Source organism: Solanum dulcamara, chromosome 7 (genome assembly GCF_947179165.1).
Source record: "Solanum dulcamara chromosome 7, daSolDulc1.2, whole genome shotgun sequence".
Taxonomy (NCBI): domain Eukaryota; kingdom Viridiplantae; phylum Streptophyta; class Magnoliopsida; order Solanales; family Solanaceae; genus Solanum; species Solanum dulcamara.
This window is the reverse complement of record NC_077243.1, coordinates 4,498,712-4,513,954: the sequence shown is the minus strand read 5'-3', so window position 1 is coordinate 4,513,954 and position 15,243 is coordinate 4,498,712. Positions and strand designations below refer to the sequence as shown.

The following is a 15,243-nucleotide window of genomic DNA, read 5'->3' as shown; positions in this document are numbered from 1 at the left end:
ATGACTTAAGAATCCAACCTAATTTTTTCATTCAGCTTGATGAATCACAACATTGAACTTACACTTTTTGTATTTTATTTTAATATTTTTGTAAAATTTCTCATATTCATATTTATGATTAAAATTGAAACTCTTAAAATTCAAATAATACCACGTTAATTAAAATATATTTAGATTTCATAAGAAATAGAGTACCATTTGTTTACCACTAAAATTACCGAGAAAAGAGTAGGTAGGCGTAATATACTAACTAACGGCCAAAAGCAAACGGCGTCAGTCTCAAATCCAATGAGAATATGACAGCACCAAACGTCTAACCGTACACGCCGTTAATACCTCCTTTATGAATTGTCCCCCTAGAGAGTGTCTTGATGACCGGCTATACCCAGTTGAAATAAACGGGCTGTAGCAAGTTACCCAACTCGGGTTAAAATTTAACCGCGGTTGAAATGATTGCTGCAACCGTTTTGACCCCTTTGGTTATCGAAAGGCTCTGCCTCTTTCCGTCAATGCTTTTGTATCTTTTTCTCTCTCTCTCTCTCATCACTACATGAAGAAGAGCTCCTCCCTCTATCCATTGAAGATAGATACATACACACGCATATAGAGAGAGAGAAACTAGAGCGAGAAAGTTGTTGAACTTCAATTTTGAGTGTTGATTACTGTTTTTACGGTTAGTTTGGTTTCCAGTTTTGCATGTTTTTGAGCTGAGGAAGGTGTTTTTTGGGGTTCTGATGAACAATTGATGGTATAGTTCACTGTTTTTTCTGGTGAATTTTGGAGAAAGAACTTTTATCTTGTGTTTGTTTGGAATTGATTAGTGTGGAGATGAGAGATCTGTTTTAAGAATTAGTGTACGGAAATGGCTACTTCGGAGGTATCGATTAAAGGTTACAGCGAGCCAAATGATGGCTCTAGGCCGGTTTCACAGACTGTAAGGAGTACTTCCGGTACCGGAAAAGGTAATTTGACCGGTTTTTGTAGTGATTTGTAACATAACGAGTGAGTTTTCTTATTTGTCTTTATTTTTATTTTTTTCAAAGTTGATGCTGATATGGCGTTGTACACGGAGCTTTGGCGTTCATGTGCCGGTCCACTTGTGACGGTACCTCTCGAGGGTGAGCTGGTGTACTATTTCCCTCAAGGTCATATCGAGCAGGTTTGTTTCTAAAAAACCTTTTATTCCGTTTTCTACCTCCGTTTTATTTGAATCCATTGTTCAATTTCACTTTCAAACACACTGTTGAACATGCATTACCGAGATACTCTGTTTTCTCGTAATGATGTTTGTATCTTGACAGCTTTAATTCAATCACGATCCTTTCTTCTTTTGTGGGAGGGGGTTTGTTTGAGGGAATTTAGTTCTCGCTGTAACTAATTTGCAATAGAGCTTTCTGTAATCGAAGGTGTTTGTATGATAGGTTGAAGCATCAACAAATCAAGTGGCTGACCAGCAGATGCCTTTGTATAATCTTCCTTCTAAGATCCTATGCCGTGTGGTGAATGTCCTGTTAAAGGTAATGGTTTTGGTTAATGCTGCCGTGTTAACGTGTTCGGATTTTTTTATTTTATTTTAAGCCTACAGTCCTTTTTCATTTTATGAACATTCTGATCTATACAGTTTGTGCTTACCTGGTGTCACTGTATTAACTTTTGACTGCTTTTTCAGGCTGAACCAGATACTGATGAGGTGTATGCACAAGTGACTTTGATGCCGGAGCCAAATGTAGGTTTACCATTATGTTTATATTTAACTTTTTTCGTTTTATTTTTCAATTTTCAGTTTTCTGATCTCGTGTTGAATAAAGTACGTGTAGCTATTCAAATCTTGAGTTATTAGTTGAAAATATTATCTAATATTCTAAATGACTGTTGTAGCAAGATGAGGATACAGTGAAGAAGGAACCTATGCGCCCTCCTCCGCCACGATTTCATGTACACTCTTTTTGTAAGACACTAACAGCCTCTGATACAAGCACTCATGGTGGATTTTCCGTCTTGAGACGGCATGCTGATGAATGCCTCCCCCAACTGGTTAGAAGACTATTTCTTAATGTGTTCATGCTCCCGGTATTGGGGAAATAGAGTGACTAATGGTCTTTATTTACATCATTAACAGGATATGTCTCGGCAGCCTCCGACACAGGAATTGGTGGCAAAAGATTTACATGGAAATGAGTGGCGATTCAGGCATATATTCCGGGGTATGATGCTAGCAGAATCTTAATCACCTTATGTCTATAAAGCTTACCACCTCCACCCTTGTTTGCTTAATTTATGCCCTTGGAGAGCTTAAGCGGAAGGCAATAAAGGCCTCCTTTCGGGGTGTGGGGTTGCAGAGTGCAACATAGAGATGCACCATCACACAGCACATTCTTCCCTATTAAATGCTATTGTTGGTGTACCATACCAGCTGCATTCTTGTAATCATGCGGCCAAATGAAGTTTGCTACAAACGAGATGTGTCACTTGTAAAAATATCGACTAAATTATTTGGGATTTTGCATAAAGGAAATCTGAAGCAAGAAGAGGGATGTAAATTTCATTTGAACGATACTTTAGCTGTTTAAGGAATTCCACTGTCTCTGCGTTTTTCATATCATGTTGGTTATCTATATAATAAATTAACTAAAAAATATGATAGCATAGTGTCACAACTCAAAAAAAGAAAAATGTTAAGAACAAATATTGATTTTTCATTTTCTTCTTTCAGATGGTGTGTTGGAGGAGGGGAGGGGAGGGGAGAAGTTGGTTAACAAAATTTGTGCTTCTGTAATCACCAAGTTTTTAGATTTTCAATTATCCTTTTCTTCGTATTCGTAATTGTCTTTGGAAGTCCGGTAGCATGCTTCTTTATTAACCGTTCACTGTATATGCCATTATTGGAGTGGTCGGTGTGTTTTTCCTGCTATGTAACCTCTGCTATGTTTCTCACCCAAGCATTTGAACTCCAGGCCAACCTAGGAGGCATCTTCTTCAGAGTGGTTGGAGTGTCTTCGTTAGTTCAAAGAGGCTTGTTGCTGGGGATGCATTCATATTTCTTAGGTTTGATTCGTGAAACCCTCTCTGAATTTATTTGTTCCATTATTAGAGTCTGACTATTAGTGTTGTGCTACTCTAGAGGTGAGAATGGGGAGCTTCGTGTTGGAGTTAGACGTGCCATGAGACAGCAGGGGAATGCTCCATCATCGGTGATATCCAGTCATAGCATGCATCTTGGTGTACTTGCGACAGCTTGGCATGCCATTCAGACAAAAACGATGTTCACTGTGTATTACAAACCAAGGTACCTGGTCTGAAATAACTGAATAAAGCACCGACTTAAAGGACGTAAATATAGATCTTTGATTATTAGCTAAATGTTACATGTAGTCTTTCTCCAGAGGTTGGAAATTTGGAATCAATAGCTCATTGTTTATACATTTGGAAACATTTTATAGCATTTCTCCAGTGGTTCGTATTAATAGTGCATGTTGTTTCATTGGTTGTCCTCTATGCATTTGGCAATGATTTTATCTTAATCGGTTGCACGCTAGAATAACTGGCTGCTACATATGTTTTATGGCTTCTAGTATCAATAACTTGACATACTTTAGAAGCCCATTTATTTTTTTATTGGTATCTTATATGTCCCTTTATTGGGGAAAGTAGGGTGAGAAATAGATTTTTGAGTTATTGTTGGTGTTCAATATTTTGACAAAATGATTAACCTTCCTTACATACTGTTTATGTTACAGGACAAGCCCTGCTGAGTTCATAGTTCCATATGACCACTATACGGAATCTGTGAAGAACAATTACTCTATTGGAATGAGGTTTAAGATGAGGTTCGAAGGTGAAGAATCTCCAGAGCAGAGGTGTGCTGCTGTTTATTTTATATTAATCTTTTTACTATTTAATTGTGAGTTGCTGGTTGTAATCTTGACCTGTGTAATGGACTTCTAAATTAACCCGAAAAAATGACAGCCATTTAGTGACTGGCTGTTGATCTTTTAGACTGTTGATTTATTTTTTCTGTAGCAGTGAATTTTCTATTCAATTCTCTGATTTAATTAACTTACGATGTTATAGGTTTACTGGAACTATAGTTGGCATTGAAGATGCTGATCCCCAAAGGTGGCTTGAATCTAAGTGGAGGTGTCTGAAGGTAGTTTCTACTTTATTTTCCTAGTTTGACTGTTTCTTTTACCTCATATCACATTGAAAGTCATTCATTAATGGTTTTTAAAGGTTCGGTGGGATGAAAATTCTAGCATTCCAAGGCCAGACCGAGTTTCACCCTGGAAAATAGAACCAGCTCTTAGCCCTCCTGCACTTAATGCACCTCCAGTCGCAAGGCCAAAAAGGCCTAGATCCAGTATTTTGCCCTCATCTCCTGATTCATCTGTCCTTACTAGGGAAGGTGGATATCTCATCCTGATCTTTTCTATTCAGTATCTTGCACCTTATAAGTCTTGTGTTCAAGCTAAGTAATTGTCATGTACTTTCTGATTTTTTTGTTATAAGGTTCATCCAGAGTAACAGCAGACCATTCCCAAGCCAGTGGATTTTCGAGGGTCTTGCAAGGTCAAGAGTTATCGACCTTTAGAGGCGGTTTTGCAGAAAGTAATGAGACAAACTTGTCTGAGAAACCAATGATATGGAAACCATCAGTGAATGATGAAAGGATTGATATTCATCCTGCATCAAAGAGATATCTTTCAGATAAATGGCTACCTTTAGCGAGGCCTGAGTCATCTCTCACAGATTTATTATCAGGTTTTGGAGTGCCAAATAACTCCTCCCATGGGTTCTGTTTACCCTCTGCCGACCAAGCAGCATTTGGTGCTAGCTTGGTGAAGCAACAAGCACAAGACCAGGAAAAGGATTTTAGCTTATTGGGAAAGCCATGGTCTCTATTGTCTTCCAGTCTCTCTCTTAATCTGATGGATTCAGGCTCAAAAGCTCCTGGCCTAGGAGGTGATGCTCCCTATCAAATGCGGGGAGATGCTAGGTATAGTGGTTTTGGTGAGTTTTCAGTCCTCCCTGGTCATAGGGTTGCGAATCAGCAGGGAAGTTGGATTATGCCTCAACCAGTGTCGCCTTACATGCAGCTCTCCTCTCATTCAAGAGAAATGATGCATAAACCCACTGTAGTAAAGCAGCCCGAGGCTGTGAAACCCAAAGAGCGCAACTGCAAATTATTTGGCATTCCCCTGACAAGTAACATTTGCACAGATCCTGTTATGATGCGGAAAGGTTCGTTGATTGATCCAGCAAGTGAAATGAATATTGGTATACACCCTCATCAATCCCCTGCTACTGATTCTGATCAAAGGTCTGAGCAATCAAAGGGATCAAAGGTGGATGATGGAATTGCAGCTATTGATCATGACAAACAATTTCATACTTTTCATCTTGCTGCTAGAGATAGGGATGGCAAAAGTCATAGTAGTTCTACAAGGAGCTGCACAAAGGTTTAAACTTGGTCTTTTGTCACAACTTTGGCTGTTGGTTTTAAGGAAATTTCTAATGATTTATATTTGCCTCAGGTTCATAAACAGGGTACAGCACTCGGAAGGTCCGTGGATCTTGCGAAGTTCAACAATTATGATGAATTGATTGCTGAACTGGATCAGCTTTTTGATTTTAATGGTGAACTCAAGGCTCGGAGTAAGAGTTGGTTGGTTGTATACACTGATGATGAGGGTGACATGATGCTTGTTGGAGATGATCCATGGCAGTGAGTACTTACTCTCATTGCTTTTTAATACATCAAAGTGATTATTTTGTTTCCTCCTTATGCGCTGCTTGCGTGTGTAGTTTGTCTAGATCAATGCTGTTTTTCTGTGTTTGTTATATTATCATACTGGCTTAACACTTGTTTGAAACAGGGAATTTTGTGGTATGGTTCGCAAGATTTTCATCTATACAAAAGTGGAGGTGCAGCGTATGAATCCAGGGACTCTTAATTCAAAAGGCGAAGACACTTCTTCCGTCGCAGAGGGCTCAGAAGCTAAAGTAGTGAAGAATCTGCAACTTCCTTCTGAATCTGGTCAAGAAGAATCTTAGGTTTTCCTCCAAAATCGAGGTACTCGGAAAAGATCTACTTGAAGAGCAAGTGATTCCTTTCTGCTTCAGTTTTTTGAAAACATTTTCCCTGTAAATTAGAGTGGGAGATGACTCCAGTTGTTTTTTCTAGTTGCTTAATTACTGTTGTTTTGTATTTGACAGGTTTATAAGATTGCAAGGAGATGGCTTTTATCCACCTAAGTGTTGCTTTTTTGGGGATTTTTGAATATAACCTACAATATCAACTCCCTTTGACTTCTGGATGGGATGGTCTCTTCATGTAAATGCAGCTTCAGTATTTGCAGTTTTGGACCCCTTTTTGGAGCCAATATCTGGCCCCTAATCTATCTATACATAGTATATGTAAATTATCATTAACCTTGCTTATGCCAATCTCACTCTGTACATACCCCCGTTTACCAATTTCTGTAGCTCAGCTGTAAGTAAGATGTCGATTCAACTATGTACCTGCCTTACTGTTGATTTTTGTGGAAGTGGTATCCAACTGCTTTTGGCAGATAACATATTTTGTATCAGCAATTATGGTAATGCGATAGAAAAGTAGTTTTTTCTGAGTGAACAGCTGTTTGTGTTCTGCAATTTTGGTCATAATAATTGACAGCAGAAGATAAATTTTGGTCCTTGGCCTATCTATTCTTGCTTCAGTGTTCTGCAATGCTTCAGTAAAGCATTCATACATTAAGATCGTTTTGGAATAGGTAAAATGTGAATAATTGCATTTTGACTTGTTGCTTGTTTGGCATCTTTAAAGCCATTTATTGATGCTCTGTCGACTAAAGTGTTTGTTTTTCTTTATGGTATTATTTAAGGCTTAGACACAGATTTAAGATACATATCCTGCTTGTTTTTCCTTTTAGGTGATTGGTTTGTTAGAAGACCAAAATGGCAAGCTTACCAAATTTCAGTTGTATACTACGGGAAAGAACATGAACTCACTTATATTCTATATGATAAAACTAAATATAGTTTGATAGCATCCACCGTAACATACTTCCATTAAAGTTGAGGGATTTTAATGGGAAATTAAGAAGTTACTTATTGTGGAAGAAAGCTCAAGAACGAGTTCGAAAAGTGTGACCGGAAATGAGTTAAGTGCTACATGTATTTCATGGTTCAAGTGAGGAAGATTGGGGCCACATAGAGCCCAAGAAGAGGGCCCAAGAAAGGAGCTGAAATTTCAGCCCAATGTTGGTTGAGAAAGAAGCCCAAAAAGTTCCTAAATTGGACGTGGATTCATGCCCCAAAAAGGGTTTGTTTAGGCGTGGGGTTTTGGTGCCAAGGATTCTCACGTCAGTTTCTTTCCTTAGTTTTGTTATCTAGTTTAGTTTTTTTGGGAAGAATTTTGGCAGTACTTTTACATGTTTTTATAGTTAATTTTTTTTTTACTTAGATTTTAGTATTTAATCATTGCCATAAAAGAAGATTGAAATTTCATGTTATTTGGGATCGATATTTACCAGGAGTGAATTTTGTTAATTTTTTTATTTACAAGAACAATATTATTAATTTATTATTGTTTGATAGCTTGTCTTCTTTTCAGAGGTAAAATTAATTCGTAACTTGAAATCTTTAATTGAAGAAGGTAATGAAATAATAATTATTCTCTTTTTTTAAAAAATAAATAAATAAGAGTTTTGATCTTAGTTCATGAATAATTAGCCTTAATCCACTAATTTTTAAATATAGTAAAATCAATTAGGTTCTTAGTACTTCATCTTGAAATTTGAGAATTTTATTCTTAAATTTTACGTATAAATTCAATCTTTAATCTTTGTATTTCTATTTCCACATTATTTTCTTATTCTTATCAGAGTTGCTATATTTGTCTAACACAATTATCGTTGCAAAAATGTTATTGTATTAATCGGATTTTCATTTGGCAAAAGTTTAATTCAATTGAGAAATAAATATATATATTTGTATGTGTGTGTCTGAATTCTCATTTTCTCAACTGAAGTGAAAAGCGGCTAATGTAAAAAATGTTCTGAATAAAGAGGATCCTGCTGGACTAAAAACTTGTGAAAGGAATATTATAGCATTCAGTTTTGGAGCTTAATATGCTCAATGTTTCTCCTAAAGAAAACACCAATATAACTGACTAAAAAAAAAAAAGGACAGTCCGGTGCACTAAGCTCCCCGCTATGTGCGGAGTTCCGGGAAGGGTCGGACCACAATGGTCCGTAACCATTTAATAGCATGAAAACATAACTAGGAAAGGAACATAGGAAGTCCTTTAGTCTAAAAGCCTATAGCAGCCTGAGGTCCAAAATCTTCGATAGAGGCTCTCCTTGGTAAACCACAGCAGCTTATATCATCCCCCCATGGAAGCCAGCAGAGTCCAGCAACACTGCTTTGATCTGATCTGGATGGATGTCTTGACCTTCATTCGATTGCTGCAATTAAATACAATCTAAAATTAATACTATTACAAGTAAAAGAACTGGATTGATTGTATCAAGTTCCTTTTGCTCACTTGAAGCATATTTTTAATCCTACTGTCCAAGATGGAAGTTAACAGAAAGAAGGTACCTCAGCTCGGAAGATATCCAACACAAACCCATTGAAGCAGCTGATAACAGCCTGTTGAATGTCCAGTCCAAGATTGTCCAAAGCCCTCATTGTTGAGAGTAAAACCCCTGGTTTGCGGCTGCAGATCATATGAATGTTCACCGCTCTTCCTTCCCTGGCCTTCACTTCAACCTACAAGTAGAAAAAGAACAACAATGCATCATCGAAAACCAATAACATTATGAATTCTAATGGTAAGATATTAGATGCAAAGATTACCCTAGCAGGTTGTCCAGTAGGGCTGGACAGGGGGCTCGCAAAAGTACTCGGAATAAGCTCTTCCTTTATACGACTAGGCAGAGCTGGTCCAGTCGGTGTCAGAGGATAGAAACTTGTAGCCGGACTCAAAGAAGAGTTGGGTGGTGTGGACTCCAACTCATTATGCAGCTCATTGATATTCTGCAGAAGCTCCTTTAAGTACTCAATTGCGTCTCCTAAGATTGAGGCCCTGTCCATCTGCCAACATACAAACCAAATCACAATCTGAATAAAGGTAATTCCCCGGGCATAGAAATTGGTTAAGATTCTCCACCCCAATGGATGAAGAGGTAAAAGGTTGAGAGTCGCATGAGCAATCGACATTATCTTGGTTGGACGAGGACGGTTTTCAATCCCTCACCAAGAGGGAAAGAGTGATTTCTCATCCCAATAACCACTTATTAAAAAAGGTTGAGTTGAATATAGGAGCTCAAACAATTATACAAAAATTCAAACAAAATCAACATTAAAGCCAGTGAAATGGATAACACTCTTTACTGTAGGGGAGGGTACCTTTCAAGAATAGTTCTATTCCCTATGTGGTCCAAAATTAAGATGCTTTTAAAAATCAGCTCATAGACTCCATGTGAGTGAATTAAATGCCATACTATCAATTTGTACTTAATTCACAAACCATTTGAACTATGCAAAACTCAATCTTGTTAATCATAAATACACAAGTTAACTAAAAATTACACACTTCTTTAATGGAAGCTAAATGCTGATAATTGTAAATGGCTAAAAACATGTTAAATTCATAATAGAAATTCACGAGAATTTTCTGTAAAAAGAATTTATTACCTTACTAATCTTTGGGACAACAGATCTCAGCATGTAAAGCCTGTCATTGAGTTTCTTCCTGCGACGGCGTTCGGCCATCAGATTCTTGGCGGGTAGCCCTTTCCTCTTCCCTTTTTGATCAGCACCAGTGACAGTGCTAGCTGCATTTGAGCTGTTTTCTCCATTCTTAACACCATCTTCAGTTTTATTAGAGTTATCGATAAAATCATCCGAATCATAATTTAAAGTTCCATCGATGCTAACATCATCAATCTCCTCACTGATGGTGTACTTTCTTTTTCTATCGTTCCATTCCTTATTCTTATCATAACCTTCCAGAGTGCTGGAAGACTGCCCTATTTCAGTACCTAACCCCGCCAAATTTTCACCATTGTTGGCCAAGTTTTTAGCAGCCCTCTTCTGGAAAAGAGTTGGTTGTGCTCCAATCGAAGCAAAGTTATCTAGAGGCTTAAGTAACTTAGACCTATTGAGAAACAAAGAGTTTCCGTTTGCAGAATTGTTGTCCCCAAACCCAAATGAACCAAACCCACCAGCTGCCTGAGGCATCTGGAGCAGATTGGGACAAGTAAATTGAGGAAACGAACTCAGATTGTTCGGCCCCAATTGATTTTGTGCGTTCAAATGATGAAACCCAGTATTCATTATGCCGTTCCCACCTCGATTAAAGACCCCCAACGAATTGTCACAGCCCAAATCGAAACTGTTCTCTAATGGGTTGTTGGATAACCCACTGAGCAAAGGAGGAATGGTGGATTTAGTGGGCATGAAGAAGTGTACCTGAGAAGGGTCAAGGTTGTTGAAAACATTACCAGAACCAGGCGAACAAGAAGATGAAGAATCCACAGGCTGCAGAAGCAAATTGTTGTCAGCTTCAGTGAAATTCGCAGGGAAAGAAATATGGCTCTGCATGTTACCACCACCACCATTGTTGTTGTTGTTGTTGTTATGATGATTATTACTAGCACCGCCCATGTACCAGTCTACATCTTCACCATCAAGCATGGATTTGAAATTATTAAGTCCACCCATCTCCATATCATTTCTGTTCTCCATCCCACCATTATTATGTTGATGATTTTCATTGTTCATGTTATTCTGATTAACCCAAGAACCTGTTCCTTCATCCTCCTTACCATCCATCCAACCCATACCATTCACCCCAGATAACATTTTTTTTTTTGGTTCAAAAGAGAAAGAATAACCAAAAGGGTCTTAGTAAAAAACAACAAAAACAAGAAAAGATTGTGCTAAAAGGGGTTTCAAAAGAAGCAGAAAAAAAGGTAAAAAGCCTACAGTAGCAGCAGAGAAGAAAGGGAAATGGCTTTTTTCTTTTTTATATGAGAGAGGAGGCAACGTGACAGAGAGAGAAAACTCTTCTCTTCTATCACTATTATTACTACTACTAAACTTTCTGCTTCTGCAAATCCACAATATTACTGCTCTAAGTCAAGCTTGGTTTTATAGTGAAATGTTAGCCAACAGTTCTCAGTTTGTAATGATTAGTTTTTTTGGCTGGATTCTTGATCTTCATTTGGAAGGGATAAAGTTTGGCAAAAATCTGGGCTTTATTTTGTTATTAACCAAAACAAACTAATCATTAAAGTTGATACTAGTTTGGCCTCTTCCACTTTAGCTACTTCTTTTATTTTGTTTTTCTCAATGGTCGGTATTTATATTGTGATTACTTGATTTTAAATTCACGTGTTCATATAAAGTGTTTTATCAATATTTGCATTGAATTCACGTATTCATACGAGGTATTTTATTATATTTGTATTGAAACCACTTAATTTTAAATTATGTATTTATACAAAGTGTTATTTTTATGATAAAAGAAATCCGTAGTCGCTATTCCTTGGATGCGCATAAAGTGAACCCCCGCTATTATGTAATAGCTTGCAAATAATGTTCATACCAGGTGTTTTGTTGATATTTATGTTGAAACCACTTAATTTTAAATTCACGTGTTCATACGAGGTGTTTTACTGATATTTGTATTGAAATCACTTAATTTCAAATTTACGAGTTCATACGAGGTGTTTTATCGATATTTGTGGTTTCGAATTTTACATTCACGAGTTCATACAAGGTGTTTTGTCGATATTTGTGTTAAAATCACTTAATTTTAAATTCACGAATTAATGCGAAATGTTTTATTGATATTTGTGTTGAAACCACTTAATTTTACATTCATGAGTTCATACGAGGTGTTTTATCGATATTTGTGGTTTCTAATTTTACATTCACGAGTTCATATGAGGTGTTTTATTGATATTTGTGTTAAAATCACTTAATTTTAAATTCACGAGTTAATGCGAGATGTTTTATTGATATTTGTGTTGAAACCACTTAATTTTACATTCACGAGTTCATACGAGGTGTTTTATCGATATTTGCGTTAAAACCACTTAATTTTAAATTTACGAGTTCATACGAGGTGTTTTATCGATAGTTGTGTCGAAACCATTTAATTTTAAATCTGTGAGCTTATACTGAGTGTAAAACATTTCTTAACAAAAAAATATATTTTAAACTCGAAGACTCATAATTAAAATAAAAAATTATTTATCACTTTATTAGTAATTCAAATTTATGTTAAGCATTTTAATTTTTATTCGAATTAAAATGCATCATAAGAAATGTAATTCTATATTTATATCTCAAACCTAAATCATTTAATTAAAAATAAAAAAATATTTATCAATGCACCATAATCTTTATGTTAAGCATTTTAATTTATATTCTTATACATGTTTATTCCTTTAAAACTTCTTCCATTTTGAATGCCTTTACTATTTCTTTCTCTTTTTTCTATATTATTTATTTCTATTTATGAACAAAATATTATTTTCTAGTTTTTTTTTTACTTTCTCAATTTAACTTGTGGGCATTCATATAGTTCATCAAATATCTACTAACTCTCACCAATACAAATAAGTATATTTATCAAACTTGACCAGAAAAAAAAAAGGAATCACAAAGTATTTATTAACATACTAACAAATGGAGGAAGGGAGCCTTGGAGTAACTGGGTAAAGTTGTTGTCATTTGATCAGAAGGTCATGAGTTCAAGCTTGGAAACAGCCTCTGACTGAAATGTAAGGTAAGGTTGCGTACAATAGACCCTTGTGGTAAGGCCCTTTCCCGGACTCCGCGCATAGCGGGAGCTTTAGGGTACCGGGCTTCCCATTACTAAAAAATGGAATTGTAACAGACAAATAATTTTGTAATATTTTATGTTTTATATTTTTATTTAAAAAATAATAATTTGTATGTATAAACATCTAAAAATAACACATAAAAAAGCTTTGCAATTTTTTGAAAAAAAAATTAAAGTAAAAGGGCTATGCTCACCTATTTTCTCAATTTTAACACCTTTTCTTGTAAATTGTTACAAAAGGAAATAGGGATGGGCTTACATATTGTTAACGGATTCATTTCTTTAAAATATATTTGATCATAAAATAATTTTATTTTAAAATCAGTATTTTATCTTTAAAATTTTTAATTCAATTTAAAGTTGAATTATTAATTTAAAAATATATTTATAATAATTCTTCAACTCCATTTTTTATAATACTAAATAATTTTTTTATCTCTTCTTTACATAAAATATAACCGAAACAAACTCTATGTTAAACTCCAATTTTATAATAGAGTAATTTCATATTTAGTGTAATTCATTCCTTAATAAAAATGAATTCATAATTAGACTAAAAAACCTATAATTAAAAAATAAAAAGTATTCATCACTTTATTTGTGCTTGGTATTTTTATTAAATCTTGATTAAATTTAAATTTATATTAAGCATTTTAATTTATATTTTTGAATTAAAATACATCCTAACGAAGTGCAATTTCATATTTGTATCTCAAACCTAATTCATTTAATTATAAAAAAAGATATATTTTACCAAAACACCACACTTATTTCTGCATTCTACTTCTAATACTTGTTTATTTCTTCAAAACCTCTTCCATTTTCAATGCCTTTTTCTATTTCTTTCTTTTTTTCTTCTCTATTTATTTCTATTTATGAACAAAATGTTATTTTCTAGTTTTTTTTTGTAATTTATTCAATTTAGCTTGTGGGCACTTCGAATACTCCGTCAAATATCTACTAATTCTCACCAATACAAATATCAAATAAGCATATCTACCAAACTTGACCAGACAAAAAAAATCACAAAATATCTATTAACATCAATACTAACATGCACGATTGTAACAGACAGATAATTTAATAATCTTTTTATAAAATATCTATTTTTTATATTTTTATAAGAATTTTTAAATTTTTATGTATAAATATCTAAAAATAATACATAAAAAGGCTTTGCATTTTTTTTAAAAAAAATTAAAGGGTTATGCTCACCTATTTTCTCAATATTAACACGTCTTTCTCGTAAATTGTTACAAAAGTAGATGGGAATGGGCTTACATATTGTTAATGAATAAAACTTGTTTGATCATAAATTCATTTTTTAGGAATAATTTCTATTTTATTTAAAAATAGTCATTAAAATTCTAAATTTAATTTGAGTTGAATTGCAAATTAAAACAATAACTTATTACCTAATTTTCAACTTTATTTTCATAATTTCAAATAAAATATTCTTTTTCCTCTTCTTTACAAAAATATATAACAAAACAAACTCTGTTAACTCCAATTTCATAACAGTCATTAGCAAAACAAACTAATCATTAGCAGGCTGCCATTCTTCATTAAAGATACAGTAATTTGTGCTCTTCCGATCTAACTACTTCTTTTATTTTGATTTCCCACGATATTTGATAGTTGTATTGAGAGGAAAAACATTTCGTAACAAAAACATATTTATATTCAGTTTTGAAGACCATAATTAAAAATAAAAATACGTTTATCACTTCATTAGTATTCGATATTCTTATTAAATCTTGATTAAATTTGAAATTATATCAAGCATATTAATTTAAATGTGAAAATTAAAATGCACTCTAGCAGATGTGATTTCATATCTGTATCTCAAATCTGAGTCATCTAATTAAAAATAAAAAAATATTTATCACTACACCACAATCATTTCTATATTCTTATTCCAATACTTGTTTATTCTGTCAAAACCTCTTCCGTTTTGAATGCATTTTTCTATTCCTTTTTTTTTCTTCTATTTATTATGAACAAAATGTTATTTCATAGCTTTTTATAACTTGTGTTCACTTCAAATACTTCGTCAAATATCTACTGACTCTCATCAGTAGAGCTATCAAATAATTATAACTATCATACTTGAACATATGAAAAAGAATCACAAAATATCTGTTAACATCACTATTAACATAGGATTATAACAGACAAATAATTTTATAATTTCTGATAAATTTATTTTATAGTTTCATATAGGGTATCTAAAAATAACATATAAAAAAGCTTTGCAAAATTATTTTTAAAAATTAAATTATAAAAGACCACGCTCATTTAGTTGACACCTACTAATTAAAAATGATTTTCACCCATTTAAAAGGGAAAAAACTATTGTTTTTTGAGCATTTATTATATGTCTG

General features: G+C 34.3%; 2 protein-coding genes across 2 annotated transcripts; one reads left to right on the top strand and one right to left on the bottom strand.

Moving 5' to 3' along the window:
• Nucleotides 1-499: 499 nt before the first annotated feature.
• Nucleotides 500-6,631, top strand: LOC129895862 (auxin response factor 2A). The gene is made up of 15 exons (XM_055971634.1): nt 500-962; nt 1,044-1,159; nt 1,422-1,517; nt 1,670-1,726; nt 1,879-2,034; nt 2,120-2,204; nt 2,955-3,045; nt 3,122-3,286; nt 3,738-3,857; nt 4,072-4,147; nt 4,231-4,402; nt 4,507-5,456; nt 5,532-5,722; nt 5,874-6,070; nt 6,214-6,631. The coding sequence occupies exons 1-14, from the start codon at nt 863-865 to the stop codon at nt 6,049-6,051; spliced, it is 2,553 nt and encodes an 850-aa protein (XP_055827609.1). The 5' UTR covers nt 500-862; the 3' UTR covers nt 6,052-6,070; nt 6,214-6,631.
• A 1,445-nt stretch (nt 6,632-8,076) lies between these two features.
• On the bottom strand, nt 8,077-11,280 carry LOC129895863 (transcription factor ICE1-like). The gene is made up of 4 exons (XM_055971635.1): nt 9,700-11,280; nt 8,860-9,096; nt 8,602-8,772; nt 8,077-8,465 (listed from the first exon to the last, which is right to left on the bottom strand). Exons 1-4 carry the CDS (start codon nt 10,867-10,869, stop codon nt 8,379-8,381), a joined length of 1,665 nt encoding a protein of 554 aa, XP_055827610.1. The 5' UTR covers nt 10,870-11,280; the 3' UTR covers nt 8,077-8,378.
• Nucleotides 11,281-15,243: the final 3,963 nt, after the last annotated feature.

Coding starts and splice junctions, on each gene's coding strand:
- LOC129895862 (XM_055971634.1), top strand. CDS start 863: ATGGCTACTTCGGAGGTATCGATTAAAGGTTACAGCGAGCCAAATGAT. Junction 1,518..1,669: donor TGGTGAATGTCCTGTTAAAG/GTAATGGTTTTG, acceptor CTGCTTTTTCAG/GCTGAACCAGATACTGATGA. Junction 5,457..5,531: donor CTACAAGGAGCTGCACAAAG/GTTTAAACTTGG, acceptor TATTTGCCTCAG/GTTCATAAACAGGGTACAGC.
- LOC129895863 (XM_055971635.1), bottom strand. CDS start 10,869: ATGTTATCTGGGGTGAATGGTATGGGTTGGATGGATGGTAAGGAGGAT. Junction 9,097..9,699: donor TTGTCCCAAAGATTAGTAAG/GTAATAAATTCT, acceptor GTATGTTGGCAG/ATGGACAGGGCCTCAATCTT. Junction 8,466..8,601: donor TGGATATCTTCCGAGCTGAG/GTACCTTCTTTC, acceptor ATTTAATTGCAG/CAATCGAATGAAGGTCAAGA.